The sequence below is a fragment of the Stigmatopora argus genome, chromosome 1, assembly GCF_051989625.1.
Source record: "Stigmatopora argus isolate UIUO_Sarg chromosome 1, RoL_Sarg_1.0, whole genome shotgun sequence".
Classification (NCBI taxonomy): domain Eukaryota; kingdom Metazoa; phylum Chordata; class Actinopteri; order Syngnathiformes; family Syngnathidae; genus Stigmatopora; species Stigmatopora argus.
Window position 1 is genome coordinate 21,375,262 of NC_135387.1, and position 20,202 is coordinate 21,395,463.

Here is a 20,202-nt window from a genome sequence, read left to right on the forward strand (position 1 = left end):
AACTCCGGTCCTCGAGAGCCGCAATCCAGTCCAGTTTTCCATATCGCCCTCCTCTACCACACCTGAATCAAATGATCAACTCATCAGCAAACTGTCCAGAAGCTTGATCCAGATCCGGATTATTTGATTCAGGTGTGTTGGTGGAAGGAGATATCGAAAACAGACCGGATCGCGGCTCGAGGACCGGAGTTGGCCACCCCTTACCTATAAAATACCCCTGTGGATGTCTCCAATTAGTTAGTTGTCCAATCTATATTACCGGAAGGGTTGGCAGCGATCATTCCCTCCCTTCGCATATTGGCATTGAGGGCTGAACATTTATTCAATGGCAGCCATCGCAATTCCAATGCATTTGACGTCTATCCCCGTCAATGGCAGTAGCAGCCTAAGGTGGAGCTGAAGTTCACTCACCTTCTGCAGCAACTGGGAGCCTGAATACTTTGCAGAGATGGACTTCATCTCCCCACCAAATGCTGAAGCCCAAAGCTTCACTCTGCACGTTAAAAGACAACGACAATAAACTTTTGATACGAGCAAAACAGTCCAAAACATCGGCTTGGGACGAAAGCATTTACTCACACGGACGGAGGGACGCTTTGGTGTGAGCCTCCAACCTCAGTAATCGTGGAAGTCAGAGTTGTGGAAAGTAAGAAAAGACAAACATTCCACGCGGCGCGTTCTAGCTGCATCTTCGCTTGATCTTCCTCCAAGAACGAATAATAATCACACACAAAACAAACAAACTGAAAAAAAAATCAAGCAATCTGCTTGGTTGACGCATGCATGGTGGGCGCACGCTATGCGACTTGTCAAAAGTGCGGCGCCGGCAAACACAGGTTCGAGTCTGGTTTCAAAGTGGCGCTTGACTCCCCCCGCGAGAAAAGTCCACCACCTTTGCGTTTCAAAAGAGAACTCCGCAGACGAGGAGGGGGCGTTTAAGGTGATATAGTACCGAGAAAAAGCCGCCCTCTCTCCTCCCGTCTCTCTCTCTCTCTCTCTCTCTCTCTCTCTCTCTCTCTCCCTCCCTCGCTCGAAGCATCTGACGATTGGCTCCCGAGGATGCTGTTGTTGAATTACGCCATACTTGTGACCCAAGCACACCCTCGTATCCCTCCACCCTCTTAGACAGTGGCTTTATTACGGGGCTTTAATAGAAGTCCTTTAGCTTTCATGTCACATCAAGTCATGCACTACTATATGGTCAGTTCACTCAAGCAGATTACTGGGCAAAGTGCTGGTGGGGGGAGTGGAGTGGTTGCATACAAAAGGGGGGCGGAAAGGAAGAGGGTGTTTGGCATTGTCCAGCTGCTCGCAAGATGGGTGATGGAATGACATTTATGCTCCATCCAAGTGCACCTTATGACATTTATGCAGCATCCAAGTGCACCTTAGCGGCGACGTGGCACTGGCAACGTGTGGGCTGTGTGTGGCTGGTGAAAGAAGATGAGAGCCCTGGAGGCGACACATCTCACGTGAAAGCCACGTTTCAGAGCTGCAAGTGTTTTGTGAAGAGATCAACAATACTGAACTGAATGATAGACTCTTACACGCAAGGTGGGGTTGACAGATGTGGGGTTCGAGCTTTGCGCCCTCATTATGTGGCGCTCACACTGGTATTACGGACAGTATATACACAGTACTTGTGAAATATAATCACATTTACACCTCCAAAAGATGTTTTCTCATCTAAACTGTTGATGACATTCATTCATTTTGTGAACCGCTTATCCTCACAAGGGTCGGGGGTGCTGGAGCCCAACCCGGCTAACCATGGTCACCAGGCAGGGCAGACACCCTGAATCGGTGGCTAGCCGATCGCAAGGCACAGGGAGACGGGCAACCATTCACGCTTAGCTCATACCTAAGGGCAATTTAGAGTGTTCAACCAGCCTACCTAGAGAAAACCCACACAAGCCCAGGGAGAGCATGCATACTCCACACAGTGAGGACCCACCAATCGAACCCTGGACCCCAGGCCTTGGGGTCACAATCTGTTCGATTGTTTTTCTCCATATGTTGCCTCATTATTTGAGTTTCAAGACAATTTTAGCATTATGACAACAAAATGCATTCTTTTCATAGCCCGTTTATGATGATATAAAGTTTGATGTAATATTATGATTTATACTTGGGCCAGCTGGAGGCAATATACTATAACAAAGTAATCAAACATATGGCTACATGTGGAGCAGAGTACTGTTTATTACAACCATGGCACTGAGAACTCAAATTGGTGCTCATAAGTCAGAGCAAAAAACAAAACAAAAAAGCGGCAACAACATTTTTAGTCTTTAAAAAATCTTTACAAACAACCAGCATACCAGTCACAAAGTAACATACAAAACAATGAACATTTTGTCAATTTAGCTTCTTTCTAATTATGATGAGAATGATTAGGTATTATTGTTTCTAATAGAGAGTCATTTGCTGCTTTTATTTTAATCACTCTAAGGGGCAGGTTTTTTTTAAGCATATGACCTATACATCGTTCATCCGTTGACTTCTGTTGTGCTGTTCTGATTTCCCAGCTGCTCATTAGCGTCAAGGTCAACTTGGATGAAACAAAAGAACCACAGGGGAAGGATGTCTTGACAAAACTCGATATGTCATCCATTAATGTGAAACTTTTCATTCATTAATATCAAACCACTTTCCAGAAATGTAACCAAAAATAGAACAATAACTTTTTGAGTAATTTACCCTATGTTGTTTTGTTTGTCAAGTTAATTGGTCAGCAATTGCATGCCATTCTTCACACTTTTCTCAGGTTTTTAATTTCCATATTTACTTTGTATATCTATGGTCAATAGTTTTTTCCATTTTCACTTGTTTGTCAATCCATCTGCGCAACATTTATTGAGCTTTGCTACCGAAGTGGATCTTGTCCTTGAACAAAGCATTTGATCTTCCATCTTGGCCAAAAACCAATGATGGCTGTGCCTACAAGTACTTGGTACTTTATTTGACAATGAAGGTTAATTGAATCTTTTGTGCAAAAATTATCCTCATGGTGACTGTCAATACCAAGCGTAATGATGAATAGATGCTTCAACTCCTCTAGTGATCGATTGTAAATGGTGGTTAAATTTGCTGTCATTTTAATATGTGCCTTGTAAGTAGCTGTGTTGGATGGGAAATCCAGTTCACACTTGACCATGAACAGCATTAGCATGTTAATGATGATGGGCATGTTAAAATGCATTTCCGACTCAGGTGTATTCCGAACATTTTCTCTTAAGTCAACATGTGCTGGTGCAGGTGGTGGGTGGAATTTTATTTATTACCTATCTATTTATGTCTAAAATGCCTTTCCTATTCCTGCATCCTCACCCTCTTGCTACTGTGACAACGAAATTTCCCGAATAGGGGATGAATAAAGTTATCCAATTTGTGTTTTATTTTTATGTTTAATATGTGTCCTGCAATTAGCTGACACCAATTCAGCATGTACCACGCCTACTGGCTGTTGTTGGCTGGGATAGGTTCCAGCACCCCGTGACACTCATGAGGACAAGTGGTTCGGAAAATGAATGAATGGATAATATGTGTCATTCCAATAGAGGATCTACAAAAAAGTACTTCCAATTAATAATTGGGGAAGTGCATTTTTTTTGTTTATTACGTTATATTGAGGTCCTAAAAGTCAAAAGACAACAATAAAAAGATCTTGAAAATAAATGGTCATTTTATGTTTGCGGGAGTTTTTTTTTATGTTTATCGAAAACAAATCATGCACTTTATTATCAAATCCAATTAATGCTTGTAAGACTGCCAAAACATCTTAAATCAAGTGAAACTGAAATAAGTCTTGTTTTCAAACATTATACAATGCATTTCCTTTCGTCCCTTAGGATGAACAGTTTTAAAGTTTTTTACTTTCAAGTCTCAATATATTACAGCAATTTCCAAAGACTGTCATAATGCTGTTTTATATTGACTGTTTTTCAGGTTCTTTGCTTTCTGATTGGCAGCTTCGGTGCAGCAACCAAGGGGCAAAATTGGATGAGTGCAGTGAGGATACATTCCCTCAGACACAATCATAACTATAGCATGAACATAAATTGAGCTTGTAAGACAAAAAAGACTAATTAAACCTGAGTAGCATTTGAACTAAAAAAATCTATTCAAGTTAATTGACTAAAAGGATCACAAGATCACATCAAAATACAAAAAAATTATCGGTCCTACTATATAGTCCAGCAGAGGTCACTGTGGCTCATCAAAGACTTCTTGAACATTTCATCACTGTGTGGATAATGGGATTTTCTTTTCTGTGGAGTGGAGAACATAAAACATAGAGTGGAAATATTATGACTTTTTAATGACATCTAAAGCTTTTAATCTTACACATCGGTCCTTGAAGATACATGCACAGGAACAGAACACTCTCTTAATCATTTAAAAGAGAGATGTAATGTTTATGCCACTCTGGTTTGCATGGACACATGACTCAGCAGAGGACATCTGCAGGCTGACAAGCTAAAAAAAGGGGGAGTCAAATTCCAATGGATGTTCATTTCACTCAAGAATAAATGCAACTCTTGCCCAAAGTACAGTGGAGTACAGTTGCTGTTTCAACAGGCATCCAGGAGTAAATGATGAATGTAAGAATTAAATAGCTTATTGTTAACTAATAAATCCCCATTTGTCCTTACTTAAGTAAGATCCATTCTTCCTGCTTGGGCTCCAGGAAGAATGTAATAGTTGAGAGCATTTTATTTTGTCATCGCCCGATTTACTTTAGTTTTTATTGGAACGCAAATTTACAATAGCAGTGCAATCTATTAGTGTTTTTATGTAAGTGACATGCAGTGGGTTTCGTGTCTGGTTAGAGGGTTTACATACAGTATAAGTTGAACCGAGTGATGTTTGATGCTTCATTCAGAATTATTTTCCAATGGTTTGTTCATTGCTTGGTCAGAATCAGCATATGTGGAACACCATGATCCAAACTCAAAATTCCTAATCATTCCTGGCCCACAGGCTGTGCCGCTTAGCTGATTATCACCTCATTCGCAATAATAACATGCCTGAAGGCTCAAATTATAGGCCCTCCGTGCTGGCTGTGCTGATAGGCGACGGGGAAGTCTGGATCTGTTATTGTCTTGACTGCAAGGTCCAATTAAAAGTTGAGTCACCAAGTCGCAACACACATTAAAGAACCTTATTGGAACAAATCAGGATCGGCATAATAACAGCAGATTTAATCACTCTGAGCTACGTTATCTCGGACAAGAGGGAGAGAATATTTCTCTAATGAATTTCTCTGATGCTTATTTTTTTAACGATACTATATGTAATAAAACTAAAACTGTAAAGATAAAGAAGAAGTTGAACCCAACAAACTCTGCTTCTGGTCTCTTGAGCTCCCAGGATGCAAAGCAGCTTATTTACTGCCTCCCCGTCCCAGTTTAGCAATCACAAAGAAGCTGTGTGGAGAACCCTGCAGGCCTCTCTTCCTTATGACTGGCAGCTTTACATATAAAATGGTCAGGCCTATCTGTCTGTGCTCAGGCCATAGCCACGAAATCCACAATCGGCAGCTTTGAGCACTCCGAACATGCCCAATCTGGAGTTCTGCAAAAGGAGAGATTAACATTGAACACAACCCATGACTTTTTGACTGTTTTTTTTAAGCTCATCCTAAACCATCTCTTAGGATGCTAAAAAATGTGCTGATTAATTCCCCATTTTTTCGTCCCGTGATCTTTCTTGATTTGTATTCCCGGTCGAATCTTTTAGTCAATCTTGTTTCGCATCAAGAAACTAGAAGGAAACTAATCTCTGTGTGGCTCAAATAAATAAACATACATACTACGTATACTTATACTACTATATTGTGCTGCACTGGCATTGGAACTTGACGATCAAATACTGACCTCTAGTGGACGTTATGTAGTGTCACGCCCTTTTTAAGTAGGTTTACTCAAATGAATAAATATTAATGAGCGAAATATATTAATAAAATCAGGAATACTTTTTTCAAAGGTGGTGGTATATTAGTGGAATAATAAGAAGAACAAAGGACACTAGCGTAAAGAAGCTTTTTCTCCCATTATGATGCACACCTAATTCTGACCTCTACTGGTTAAACATTGAAGCTTCTGCTTTTGTTTTGCTGTTCGGTGGAAACTGGCCTAACTGATGCAATGAAGAAAAAAATAGCAATTTTTTTGGAGGAAAACACTAATAAATTTTCCTTTATAACTTAATTCCTTTTATATTGAAGCGTGCAAATACTCGCCAACATAATATTGTTAAAACAAATATATTTTAAAAGAAAAAATGCGTACCTAAATTTAGACTGAACCTGAAGAACTTATCTTGTTCAGCTAAATGCTAAAGTGAATTTATCAAAACAAGACACTTATCACGTTAAAATGTAGAATGTTTATCATTTAAGCTGTAACCAGAATGTGTGTGTGGAAAATAAGGAATCTATTAGGAATATCTATGAATAACAAAACGCACAATCTCCTCTAAATATCATTTATTGATCAATCAGTTGGTCCTTGGACAAACGAGCCGCACTCATTTCATAGGTTGTAGAATACACTTATGACCAAAGAACACATTTGACATTGCTACAGATTGACAGAACTGCCATATCGAATGTAAAGATATCTACTTACTGTCATGCTGACGTTTTTTTTAATCCTTGTAATGATTTACTGATGCTGTGAGTGTGGCTTCTGGAATATTAATGGCATCTATAAATCCCAAAAGCTGGACAGCATTCCATATTATTTTCTCTCGATGGGAGGAATTTGGATTTACAGTTGGGTTAGCTTGGACTTGACTTCATCAGATCCCATCTTAAAACACATTTTGGGAGAAAACTGCTAAAATCACTAATCTTCATTGATTTGCACAATTATAACTACGCTTCCTAATTGTGCAGGATTTGAAGTAAACAACTATGCTTGCAAAGAGATGCAGAAGTCCGATACATCTTGAATTGAATATCCTTTTGTTCATGAGGATGAGCTGTGTACCAGTAAGTTTTGCATGATTATGTTGTATATAAAAAAAAGACACAAAGAAAATGAAAAAAATAAAACCTCCGGAGAGTGACGCTTCTGTACATGTATGTGTTTTGTACATAGTTGAAACAATTAGCTCTTTTCACTGTGTCTCACCATTTTTTTATGGCAATATCTTTAAGCTTCACTTTGGCATTCATACCCAGTGCCGTGGACGAAGAATCCACGCCCCCTTGTCCAAGTACTTGACGTCATGTTGATAGTCATTTCACTGGAGAGATGCAGTCCCGCGTCTCCCTGGAGCGGCCACCTTTTTGCAGCATTGTTCCTCGTAAAGTCTTTAAAGTCTTCTCGTTAGTGCTTTGCCACTAACCAATGTTGTGCTAGTTTGTAGAGCCCCTTCGTCTTTCTACAGCTGGTCCATAAAAGGCCATTTCACAGTTTAATCCCAAGCAGCAATCTTGTTTAGAGACGGGGTGCGAGACTTTGAAAGCTCTGAAGGGCCATTCACTCCAGCCAGATGCTAGACCAGAGTTTCCTTGTTTTCCATTCTTTTGTACTCGGAAGCTTTTCAAGCTTCTACTCATTTGCATCTTGCTCGCTTGACTTCAGCTGCACTACATGCAAAAATTTCTGATGATCAGGAAACACTGCACTAGCTCAGATTGACCAGCTTTTTATGGCATGCAGCTAACACGGCTATCGCAGAGCTAAAACTGTCTCTTCGAAGAATATAGTTGTCGCAGCGATAAGACAAAGGATACTTTAGAGAAAGCCGGAAAAACAATGAGCGCAGGAAGCTTGTGATATGACACTTGTGAACGTCCCATGTACTACTTACATTTAATAGAGAGCATCTGATGTTAGCTGTGATAGTGACCGATAGCCTGGTAAGGGCCACATGGCTGGCTGGGGTAAAGGCCGCTCGTTGCCACTCAGGGCCTCAGGGCTGTCCTTGACCTTTGACATTTTGATCAACAACCTTAGGTCCAGGAGAGGCTTGAGTATCCGGACAATGGATGCCAAGATACAGGTCAATGAGGAAAGAGTATCCTGCATTTAGTTACAAGTGATTTACAAGGTTTTCGTGTGAACAGGCATTTTGTTGAAGAAATACTCTGTGGAGGATACTTTTTCCATGACTGGCCCCCTTGCTTTTTCTCTGTCTGTCCCTTTCCTACACCCTCACAGGCTGTTTTTGTCTGGCAATTCAGCCTCTGGACTCCGGGGAAAGTAGACGGTGGCCTTGTGTTCCTCGTAGCGGTCGATGTGCTTGAGGTGAACCACCATGTGCAGGGCGTAAGCCAAGACCAGGAGCAGTATCAGAGACGTCACCAGGCCCATTAGGATAGCCGGCGTTAGGAAAGTGGCACAGTCACTCGCCGACGCAAACTTATCCGACTGCACGTTGAAGGCTTGAATCTGGAAAAGATGTCAGAAAGACGAGATTAGGTGGAATTAAAGAGGACAAGTGGCTCTTACTGGGTTTAGTACACACAGGTTGAGACAGCCAAGCAGATGGCCTAGCCCACTGAGTACAGACAGACCCACAGACTGCCAAACATACGGTAGAGCAGACTGATGAAACACCAAAGGAAATGTTTGGCAAACATGCATATATACAGAAGTACAAAAAAAAAAATAAGGATGAAAATCATAACAACGAACGCTAAGATCATATTGAAATCTCAATATTTCAGATATCAATGAGGCCTGCCTGACTGAGAAAAGTATTCATCAGGGGGCATTCTGATACCTAAATGTGTTGTTGTTGTTGTTGTTGTTGTTGTTGTTGTTTTTTAAACGAATTGAAATTGATTAGCTTCACAAATACATAAATGAATTTGTACTGAAGAATTTTTTTTTTTTTAAATGCAAGCATCAAAAAGGATTTTTCTGCAGTGTGAAAAGCGGCAAGATTAGTATCATTTTTTTTCTCAACAAAGTTATCCCAATCAGGACCAGAGAAACCAGTCTGCTTCACTAAATGAACAGAAAATAACTAATGACTGACAATGTTAGTACCCTAAAGTAGCTACGCCCAAACCCTCTTTTTGAAAATGTACCTGGAAATCGGTGAAAGTGATGTGCCAGTTGGCGGACGTGTCAGTGTGCGAGCTGGGCACCAGTAGAGTGTCATATTTGTGCAGACTGCTGACATGCTGGCAGTGGTAGGACGATGTGGCCGGAGCGTAAACCTCGCTGGCGTTGAACGTGGCCTCTTGAGTCCAGTTGTAGTGGATGTGCACGCTGTCCAGGGTGAACCAGTTTTGGCCTGCTGCCTCGTAGAAGGTGTTTGACATTTGGAGCCTAGGGAAGATATTTGATATTTTATCTGCCGATATTTATTGAATCAGTCATACATAGATGTGCATATGATTTTGAATGCTTGTTTGTCTATGCGCCCCGGATGATTGGCTTTTGGGCTTCAAACTGGGTTAAGGTCCAACGTCCACCATGGCCATAAACAGAACGTACTGGAAAATAGGTGGGCTTCAAACTGTTTCCAAATTAAACAAAAAAAATCTTTCTATCCCTTTAGTGGAATTAAATGGTTATTTACGCTCCATGGGTTCTGTTCGTGAGAAAATTAGGTTATTGATGGGATTGTGCGTAAAAGGTATTGATTGTTGAAACCATTTTATGTAAGAATGCAAAAAGTACCTGATTACTAGACCTCGCAAGTCTTCCACATCACCAAACTTTAATGAAAGCCTGCAGAAAAACAACATTTAAATGTATTATTTGAACGAGAAATACTCCAACACTTCCTGATCCTACAATATACCATTGAAATGACTCCTCTATTAAAAACATCACCTTTCCAAATGCAAAAAAATGTAGTGTTCAAGTTTCAAAATATTGATTGATACGTTGGTTAGTTTGAACACAAATCCGAAAACAAAGACAAATGCAAATTGTTTTTGGCTTTTTTTGTCATAAGAGAGGAGAAGGAGATGTAGCTTTATGACTTCAAGTTCCAAGCTACTTACGTGGCCTTTTCCTTGGTGCAAATCGAGCCTTTGGTGTCCAAAGGGGAGTTTGGACTGAACACTCTCTCGGTGAGATCAATGAAGGTATGGTTCCTGTAGCGGATAGCCAAACGCTTTGCCTTGAACAGAATGCAAGTCTTTCCATTGTAGGACACACTCAAGGGTCCATAAGGTCCCATCAGTGATTGCAGAAGCTTCCTCTTGCTGTGAGACATCCCTGCATGATGCCACTTGAAAGGCTGGTAGCGAGAAAAAAAAAACATAGACATACAGTATTTTTTTTGTTTAATTTGAGATATTTTTCATATTATATTAAAAGTGGGCAACCCGGCGGGTGAGGGCTTAGCGCGTCGGCCTCACAGTGGGGTTCAAATCCAGGTCGGCCCACCTGTGTGAAGTTTGCATGTTCTCCCCGGGCCTGCGTGGGTTTTCTCTGGGAACTCTGGTTTCCTCCCACATCCCAAAGACATGCATGGTAGGATGATTGGACACTCTAAATTGCCCGTAGGTATGAGTGTGAGCGTGAATGGTCGTTTGTCTCCTTGTGCCCTGCGATTGGATGGCCACCAATTCAGGGTGTCCCCCGCCTCTGGCCCAAAGTCAGCTGGGATGGGCTCCAGCATCCCTCGCGACACTAGTGAGGATGAAGCGGTTCAGAAAATGAGATGAGACAATAAAAGTGTGTTTCTAAAAGGTAGATAAGGCCTACTAAATAATCTTTACATAAAATAGAATACATGCTGAAATACTGACTTAAGAGGTAGTTATGGCTACTGCTAATAAAAATATCTAAGTACAAAACTCGTCTTAACACACTTTTCCCGCTAGGGGGAAACACTGATTAAGTCTGTTGGTTCCTTTTCACACCTGAATTTATCATATCGGGATATTATCGTCAGTATGTCGTGTTATATTTTAATGTTTCCTGCGACCCTTGTGAGGATAAGTGCTTCAATAAATGAATGAAAGAATTTTAATGTTTCAAATGTCTGATGTGCATGAACTAATAACGTGTAATAACTAATAAATAGTGTAGTTAACATTTTGAGATCCACAACAATTATGCTTTATTGTGTCATGAATATTTAGTGAAGGAGGAGGCAAGTACAATCTAAACTAGGCAGTCGAGTGGCCAGTAAATTTATAAAGGGTAGGAGGACGGTAAAAGGATTGCACAGGGGGGCTGGTGTCGCCATTGCCCGTGCTTACATGCTTTTTAATATAGGTGATATAAAATAAGGCCAGAATTGGATTTTATTTGGACTCCTAAATAACATCGCTAAGATTCTGCACAGAAAAATGCGAGCGATGTAGCCAAGAGTTTCATATGAGTCTGTCACGAGCAGATGTGTGCTATGACATGATGTACAGAATATACCCGGAGATGTACCATCTTTAATCTCTTTCCTCTGAGGTCACATTACATTGGAAGGAATTTGTGCTAATCCAACAGCCTTTTACAAGACATTTATTTCTGGTGACTTTTTCAGTCACTGAGAGTTGTCCTAAAGGATAAAACTGTATTTTCATACAACATTTTGAAAAATATATTGGAAAACAGCCAGAAAAACAAAACAATATTGGATCCTTTAATCTCTTGTTGTATATAAGTATGTCTGGCTCCATCAGCAGTATATGGTCACACAAATGTGTCATTTGGAATGATAGTTTGTGTGCGTGCATATGTGTTTTCCTCTGGTGACTGTGACACCAAGGAAGAGTCTCACCTCCAAGGTCATGCACCGTGGCAGAGTGCTCTGTTTGCTTTTTATACACATGCAAGAAGTGTGTGCATAAGTGTGATTTGCAGCTGAAGACAGAGAGATTCAATCCGAGAGAGGTGTGCGTGCATACCTGCAGAATTCTCCTGAGTGGGTTTTCATCTTCAGGCATCAAATTAACTTCTTCGCTTTCTAAGCCATATTCACCTTCCTGACCTGCAAACATGTGGTTTTACAGGGAAAACATTTATTAGCACACATATCAGGATGATTGCAACGCTATTATGCAATGTAATAATTCAGGTTAAGACCTTTTCACACAAAAACATGGATACCACTGACATAGTTACACACACACAAATAGAAACAGCCTACACCTCCATGCTAAAGTACTCTCTATTTTCAGTTGTTTTGCGTCATCACTGTGACTCATAAGTGGGTGTTTTTTGCATTTGTTTGTTTTTTGCAGTCACTCTATTATTCAGTATTACAAATATCCACATTTGGTTGCATCATAAAATCATCTAAATTGGAATGTTGTTAATCCGCCTTTTGAACGTAGAACCTAAACATAGCCCTATATTTGAAAGACTAGGAGTGCATAAATAACACAGACATCCCACTTCTGTTCGCATTACAGCGAAGCAAAGATGCGTCCTAGGAACAAAATGCATTTGTCAGCATAGTGACTTGATTGAATCAGGCCTTCTATCACGCCATGTTTGTCACTTACTTGAAGTGACTCTTGTGGCTTGTTTGGGGTTCTCTCTGCTGTGGAGAAAAGAGTAGAAAACAAAAGATTGTGAGCACACAGCCAGAATTGATACATGGAAGTCTAACAGAAAATAATGATTATTTTGGACACAATCATTTTTTCAGGACTAATATACAGTGCCTAAGGCAATCAGAAATTCTTTTTCATATGAGCACTATAAAGAAATGTAATGAATCTGCAAAAAACAAATTTAGTTTTGCTTTATTGTATGTGACGATTGCAGTCTCTCGTGAACTGCTCATCACCAAAATGGTACTGACCCACATATTGCCGCAACTCGAGTAACAGACATTTCCTTCACGTGTGTGTCTGAGACTAGCATCTGCTTGACACTCATTCCGGCTCAGTGTTGAACTGCCTTAGTGAATCTAATCCAGTTCCTTTTAACAGTCCAATCAAAGACGTCATAGGGCAGAAATTGGCTTACTGGGCAGCACGGGTGGGTGGGCTTGTTCTACTTTAAGGGTGGCTTTGCTCTAACGCTCTAACACTGTGGTCTTTGCTGGCCTGTCAGTGATTATCAGGGATGCTAACTATAATCCTCACACAATAGCTTGTTATAATTGACCCTGTAAAGGTAAACCTAAGACCTTCTGCAGGTAGCATGACAGTTGCAGTCTTCCATTTGTGTTGAAATACTTTTCCACTTGCAATGTTTATTTCTAAAACAACAATACAATAATAGACATTAGTTGTACATAAATTATGTATTTAAAAAAAGATTTGTTGGAGCATAAGCGATTTGGAAAATGAATGAATGAAAAGACAGGTATTGTATAAGCATTACTCAAAACAAATAGGCATTGTTACGTTCTAAAACTGAATGATTTATCAATAGTGGATTTACTGTGCCGTTATCGGGGATTAAATTTTCAATAGCATCTATATTTATTTTGTATATTTGAAAATGACAAGTTAAGAAATATAAGATGAAGACTTTGGTATGGAAAAAAATAAGTTTAAAGGAATTAGAGGCACGTGACAAAGTGCGTGGAATACTTATAAATACGGGTGTTAAAATCTTCCAGAGAGAAATAATAATTTGCCTAATATATTCAAGTAATAATTCATTAAAACAAAGATAATTATACAAAACAGTGGTATGCAGTCATTCATAAATAAAGGCAAGCACCAGGATTTATTTTGTTGCATCAAAATGCATCTAGAGTTCTTTTTTATTTATTACTCCATTCATGTATTGCTCTGAGATCAAGATGAGAATTTGAAGGGGCATGGCTGTGTTTTTGTCACATTCATGGAGAAGAAAATCTACTGACGACATTTAGATGTTCAGCCCATTTTTAGGTGTTTGTTGGTGCCCAAAGGTTTTTTTCCTTGGCTGCTGCATCCAACTGCTTTGCAAAATGGCTCAGACACAGTTGACATGATTACACCAAACACACACACACACACACACACACACACACACACGCAAACTAAAGAAGAGTTTGCTGATGAACGTGGGTTAATTTGGTGCTTTCCTCCGCTTTTCATTGTGTAAGTTTTTACATATACGTAATGCTTTAATTTAAGTACATAGGACAGGTTTTGCAATTTAAAAATAAATAAAGTTCAAACTTTGTTTTAATCTTTGTTTCACAGAGTTTCCACATACAACTGGAAGATTTAAGAACAAACATTGTGGAAGCAAGGTTGGACCTTTTGAAAATTACAGCAAACAGTACCACAGGTTGCCAAATGTATTTATATACAAGTCCCAGCAGTCTGGAGCAGGTAACCACCCATCTGGTGCAGCTTCCACCTGGTCAATGTTGTGCAGTTGAGTGCCAGGTGGATTAGGATTAGTCGAGAACACAGGCCAGGTCGACTGGAGCCCGACCACAGAGAAACGAAGGCCACCAGCAAGATGAAGAGCTTAACAAAATTATAGATTGATGAAGTCAAATATCCAGTATCCTATCTAGCTCTAGTATTAATTGACCATTTGTAAAACGATTACATTTGAATGGGGAAAAGCAAATAAAACATGACTAAAATATCCAGTTATGTCCATTCCCTCCTGAACCTCAACCATAATAGACAGAAATCATCATTCCAGACAAAGCCAAATAATTCGCTACTGGCAGTGCATTGACTGATAGAATTTCAAATTTTCAGGTAGTTATGTTTTGAAGTGAGTCTGGGTGAGAGAAAGAGCTTGACTGATAGATCCGCTTCTTGCTAAAACTAATGCAAAGATTAAGCCAACTAGAGTTTCTTGGTTTGAGTAACCAAACGACATGAATCAGTTTCCCAGCTTCTCTCTTTAAAGAAAATCAACCTGAACCATGCCAAAACAAGAGCAGGGCCATAGCTTAACTGCTGTACGTAGCTCATTTTGTTTAAAAGAAAACAAAGGCCTGGACAATTGGAAGAGAAATGGGCAAATATAAAACAGTCGTTTGCACATGCAACATTACTCGGGCTCCATCCGTCAGCCCTACCCAGGCCTCAGCTGGCAAAGAGGGACCGGAGGAGCGCACAAGTGTTAGCTAAAGCCCTTGCATTTGTTCCTGTGCCAGTTTAGCGAGGTCAGCAAGCCGGGACTGCTGCGGCCGTGTCATAGGCTGAGCCTGTCACACGGTGCCTGAGTGCTGAACATGCCCTTTTATATAATCAACACATTTCTGATTAAATTCCACAAAACACAAGCTCTCTGTTGGGAAACAACCATTCTATGACCTTGTTTGAGTCATTTGAGTTAGTGTGTTAAACATACAGAATTGTTGCAAACAATCCGTGTTGAACTAACTCACGTTTTACAGTGCACTGAACATCGACATAGATCTCCTGCTGAAGCGCAACTCCCTTGGGTGACACTATTTGGCTCACTACAACACGACGAAACAGTTCAGACTTCAACAGACGTCCAATCGTATCATTTGAAAAAACAAAATGCATTAAAAAGTCACTTGTTAATAGTTTGTCATACACACTACATACCTGGGCACTTTCAATTCATTGTATTTAATTGATCCCATAGCTGAATACATTTTCTAAATGCTGAACTCAGCCGAAAGCAATATTAATTCTTACGAGCACAGTCAGTCCAAGCATCAGCATCACACCAGTTCTCTGCATCGTCTGTTCATGTCATCGTAATCAGATTATATTTGCTTCCTCTGCGTTATTCTAATTCCTGCTGAAGGTCTTGCAATGTTCGGTTCATTCATTTAATTACAATTTTGTACCAATCGCAATGGTTTAGCACAAATGACAAAACGAAGAAGCACTCAAAGATGTGTGTGTGCAATAACATTATATGGAGCCAAGCTTTAGGACATTTAGCTGAATTGCAATATAAGGTCTTTAAATTGAAGATTTTATGCATTATTTTCACTTTCAAGAAGAAGATTCAAGGTCACTTTAAGTCTCTCACTGGCATTCCTAGATTATCATCAGGTGGAACAAATGACAAGGTCAGTAATAAATCTTATGAATTTCCTGAATAGGGGTTTTCCATTCAAATTTTATTTGATGTATTCAGAAAGAAGTCAAATAATCAAAGGTAATTCCTGGATCCATACCTTTTATTCAAATCATCGCCACAATTAAATGCTTTCTTTCTCAACCATAAATCAACATAATTTGCAATAAATAAAAAAGGCTTTCTTTATCCCACACCAGGTAAATACTGGCTGGCCTATTAATAGATTTGTAAAGGAAGATTAAATGGAGATGTTGCTCATTCCTATTATAATTTTTATGTAAATGTAACTACAGCTTCTAAATGATCTGCAAGTCAAGTGTGTAAATGGATAACCACTTCATATGCCTCTGAAATCAAAGGAGATTTGGCAGAGTAAACTCATGACTTATTGGTTTCTAAATCAATAAAAACTTTTTATAGTATTAGAATGTAAGACAGATTACTTGCACTGCCAGCTGTTGTACTTTGGATGACGTTTTCAATAATCATTGAGATGACCTCCGGAAATCCCAAATTGTCTGCACATAATCGGTTTCTATATTTAGGTCAGTGTGACAATATGTGAAAGTTTAGGCATACGTTTGAGCACATGGTCACATCACAACTCCACACTCCGATTAGACGGCAAAATGTGGCTTAACACTTAATCTTGATGCAGCATCAGCTGGTTGCCCTGCTTAGCAACCAAGGGCGCGGAAAAATAAGTCTGCATTTACAGGTCATATGGTACACACATGTAAAAGTTTCAATTTCTTTAGGGGAATCCCAGGAATATAATTGGGTTCTAGTTCAAGAAATGAGGTGACCCAACATTATAAATAATTACTCATGTTTTTTTTGTTTTTTTAGGAAGAAAATGTGTTCTGTAGTGTTAGATTAATGTTCATAATTTTATTAGTGGGAAACACACAAAATCTGTAAAAATTATGGATAAAAGAGTATGTATACAATTATATCATGTCATATTTTCTTCATTTCTGTAATATAATCCATTTGGTAGAAGTCATTTTATGTGTATCCTTTTTTGAAAATATTTAAATACAAAATTTTGTTTTGAGATGTTGATAGATTGTCAATTTACTGTTTCATATATTTTAGCTCCACTATGTGTTTAGTTGTAGTTTTTGCTGTGATATTTTAGTTTTTTGAAACTGAACGTATATCATAGATTAGATGGTATGCAGATACTAAGTGATAAAAATCTGTAAAATATGTTAATACTGTAGTTAATAAAGTATGAGATGATTTTTCCAAGTTGTTTTTTTAAGGGAGCATAAAAGGTTGCTCTTATATAACAACATGTAGGAGTGTGTTAGAACTGAAAATACATATTTCTGCTACTCAAAGATATAAAATATTACATTATTAAGGTTATTTAGAAAGTTTGATGTGCAGTCCCTGGGAACAGGCCCCTTAGAACAAAATGATGTTGGCTTTTGCCATCATCATCATCATCATCATCATCATCATCATCATCATCATCATCATCATCATCATCATCATCATCATCATCATCATCATGATCATCATCATCATCATCATCATCATCATGACTGTTATAGTTAAATACAATTTCAATGACCAAAAACGAATGATATTCTTGTCTGCTCTGAAAATATTCATAATATGAAAGGAATCATTGAATAATTAACTTAATATACATCAAGTGAATGTTGTTTCATTGTCTAACTGTTATTTTGAAGCCTTAACTAAAAGTACCTGATATACGACCGAATCTAATCTCCAAATTGGAAAATCAAGGCAATCCCTCTCTCCATTTGTTTTATCTACCGCTTGTGCTATTCAGAGAATAAGGAGCAAGGGCTTATCCCAGATGAGCAAACCCCCTGCTGTGAGCATATATTCAGATTGGGAAAAGGGCAGTGAGTAAATTGGTTTGCAGCAGGATAAAATGGTACTGTGACGTCAGCCTTCCCAACAAATACAAGAGTTGAAATTCTCTTGGTCCGTAGTGGGACTCAAACGGTGACCCTCCACTTACAAAGCTCAAGTCCCCTCAGATCTGATACTGCTGGCTTTGACCTATTGTGCGCCTGTATTTATTGTCTATATGACCCTTTTTGCTGGCGAATGCCATGGTGTCAATTGTTCTTCCCAGAACGAAACATTTGACTAGAAGCATTTTCAGCAGAGATAATTCTCGACAACTATCACACGTAGCATCACATAGTTGTAAAAGCCTAGCATGGCTTTGCTTCAGTAATATTGGTTACGTGTACGATGACTCGGTGACCAAGCAAGGCCCCGAAGCTGTCAGTTCAATATCCCAATCTAGTGCGCGCTGAATGTTTGATCCAGATTTGACCTGCAGGACTGCAACACACAGACACGTCTGGCAGCAATTCCCTTCGCCAATCTCCCCTTCTCTCACTCGGTCAGCCCCTCCGCCGCCACCCCTCCCTCTCTCTCAATGACTGCATCAGTAAATTGACTCCAGCAGACCACCCCTGATGTATCCTCTCCTCCCTGGACCATTCTTGTTTACCTTCCCTCCATGCCCCAATCTCCCCTCTTGGTATGGCACCCCCCAACCTCTTGCTAGCCCCCAGTCTAATTTCATGTCCTCTTTTCAGAGCAACACTCCCTTACATAGACAACAGTGATCGATGAGTGGCGTCTGATGCAGTCCCCAAGACCGAGGCAAACAAAGGCTCGCAGTGCAGCCTTTTCCCAAACACTAGCCGCGTCCACTGTTTATGAGCCAGCCAAGGTGAGACGGAATGGCAAGACAAAGGGGAGGAAAACAGAGGAAGGAAGGAACCTTGCATCCCCACCACGTAGAGACCGCGATATGCGCGCACACGCACATACCTATGGTCCTCCTAGCGATGGAGAGGAGAATGGCTTTACCTTCTGTCCAAGATTTCAGGCACTTCATCGTAGGTGAGTCCCGGCCCCTGCTCTTCCTCGGAGAGAGTCAGGGCAGGCCGGCTGAGAGCAGACAGCAAGGCGATGGAGCACAGGAGGAATGCGTGTGCGGCCATTGAGACAATGAGAGGAGACTGGCGCTGCTGGAGCGCCGCTTCATAATCTGCTCTCCAAGCGGCGCCTGGCTCCCAGCTCCGGTGAGGGGCACTCGTCGTGGCCAATCAGCGGCAAGCGGAGAGCAGCAGCGTGCGTCACACTTGGCTCGTTGCATCCTCCTCCCCTTCCTCTGCTTGTCTCTCTGCTCCTTTCACGCATTTCACCCTCCCACATCGACTCCCGTGCTCTCCATCCACTCTGCCTCTGGCGTCTACACAGGTAGCTGCAGGCCAGTTCCACATATAGGAAGCGTCTCGCTGTATTTCACATCCCGTCATACCTCGGCTGCCTCCAATGTCATCCTCACGTCTGAGGCACTAGAGCAAGCACACACGGAAACCTCAGAAAGCCAAGGTCAGATCACTGGGGGAGATTGGAGGATGTTGTCAAGAAAGGGGGGGAAAAAGCAGAGCCACGACTACATGACCTAGATCTCCAGTGCGCTGCCACAACAGCAGAATTAATCCACTTGATCTATGCGTTGTTGTGAGCACCGCCACGCGAGAGCCTGCAGCTGTGGAAATTGTCCACTGAGGCTGCAAATATGGATGACAGAAGCAGCTGAGCAGCAGTGGGACAAGGCAGGAGTAAAGGTCCAACCCCCGATGACCCAGGCCACTGTTTCGATATCCGCCTAAGAGTTCATCTGGTGTGAGTTCGCCAACAATGCAACTCATCAGATGAGACTCACCGTTCATTGTTGCGCTTTTCCATAATAAATTAGCAAAATATCAAGAGTGGTTATATAACAAAATGTTGTGACCTACTATTGTGGGAGATTTTCTCATCGATGCATGGCAAGTGAGTCACACTGACTCCGTCTGTCGTTCTCTCTCAAATGCGACGCATCATTTATCATTTGAACGCACGTATGTAATCGAGATGCACAACTTTCAGATATCACCATCTTGTGCACACATTTCCAGAAATAGACACACATTACATATACACACATATATACAGTTGTGGTCAAAAGTTTACATACACTTGTGAAGAACATAATGTCATGGCTCTCTTGAGTTTCCAGTTATTTCTACAACTCTGATTTTTCTCTGATAGAGTGTTTGGAACAGATACTTCTTTGTCACAAAAACATTCATGAAGTTTGGTTCTTTTATGACTTTATTATGGGTGAACAGAAAAAAGTGATCAAAGCTGCTGGGTCAAAAATATACATACAGCAGCGCTAATATTTGGTAACATGTCCCTTGGCAATTTTCACTTCAATTAGGCGCTTTTGGTAGCCATCCACAAG

At 40.4% G+C, this 20,202-nt stretch overlaps 2 protein-coding genes across 5 annotated transcripts in view; both read right to left on the bottom strand.

The window, feature by feature from the left end:
• Nucleotides 1-1,037, bottom strand: part of cacna2d3a (calcium channel, voltage-dependent, alpha 2/delta subunit 3a) — a 77,950-nt gene extending 76,913 nt beyond the window's left edge. For all 4 annotated transcript variants that reach the window (XR_013302646.1, XM_077608384.1, XM_077608383.1 and 1 more), the window contains exons 1-2: nt 580-1,037; nt 412-493 (exon numbers count right to left, since the gene is read on the bottom strand). Coding sequence is in view for 3 of the 4 variants with exons in the window: in XM_077608384.1 (XP_077464510.1) it covers nt 412-493; nt 580-689 (192 nt within the window). In the remaining variant the exon portion in view is untranslated. The remainder of the gene's footprint in view (nt 1-411; nt 494-579) is intronic.
• Nucleotides 1,038-6,473: 5,436 nt separating this feature from the next.
• atp6ap1lb (ATPase H+ transporting accessory protein 1 like b) lies at nt 6,474-19,014 on the bottom strand. Its single transcript, XM_077611128.1, has 7 exons — nt 18,774-19,014; nt 12,431-12,468; nt 11,831-11,913; nt 9,977-10,215; nt 9,648-9,698; nt 9,050-9,293; nt 6,474-8,405 (listed from the first exon to the last, which is right to left on the bottom strand). Exons 1-7 carry the CDS (start codon nt 18,905-18,907, stop codon nt 8,169-8,171), a joined length of 1,026 nt encoding a protein of 341 aa, XP_077467254.1. The 5' UTR covers nt 18,908-19,014; the 3' UTR covers nt 6,474-8,168.
• Nucleotides 19,015-20,202: the final 1,188 nt, after the last annotated feature.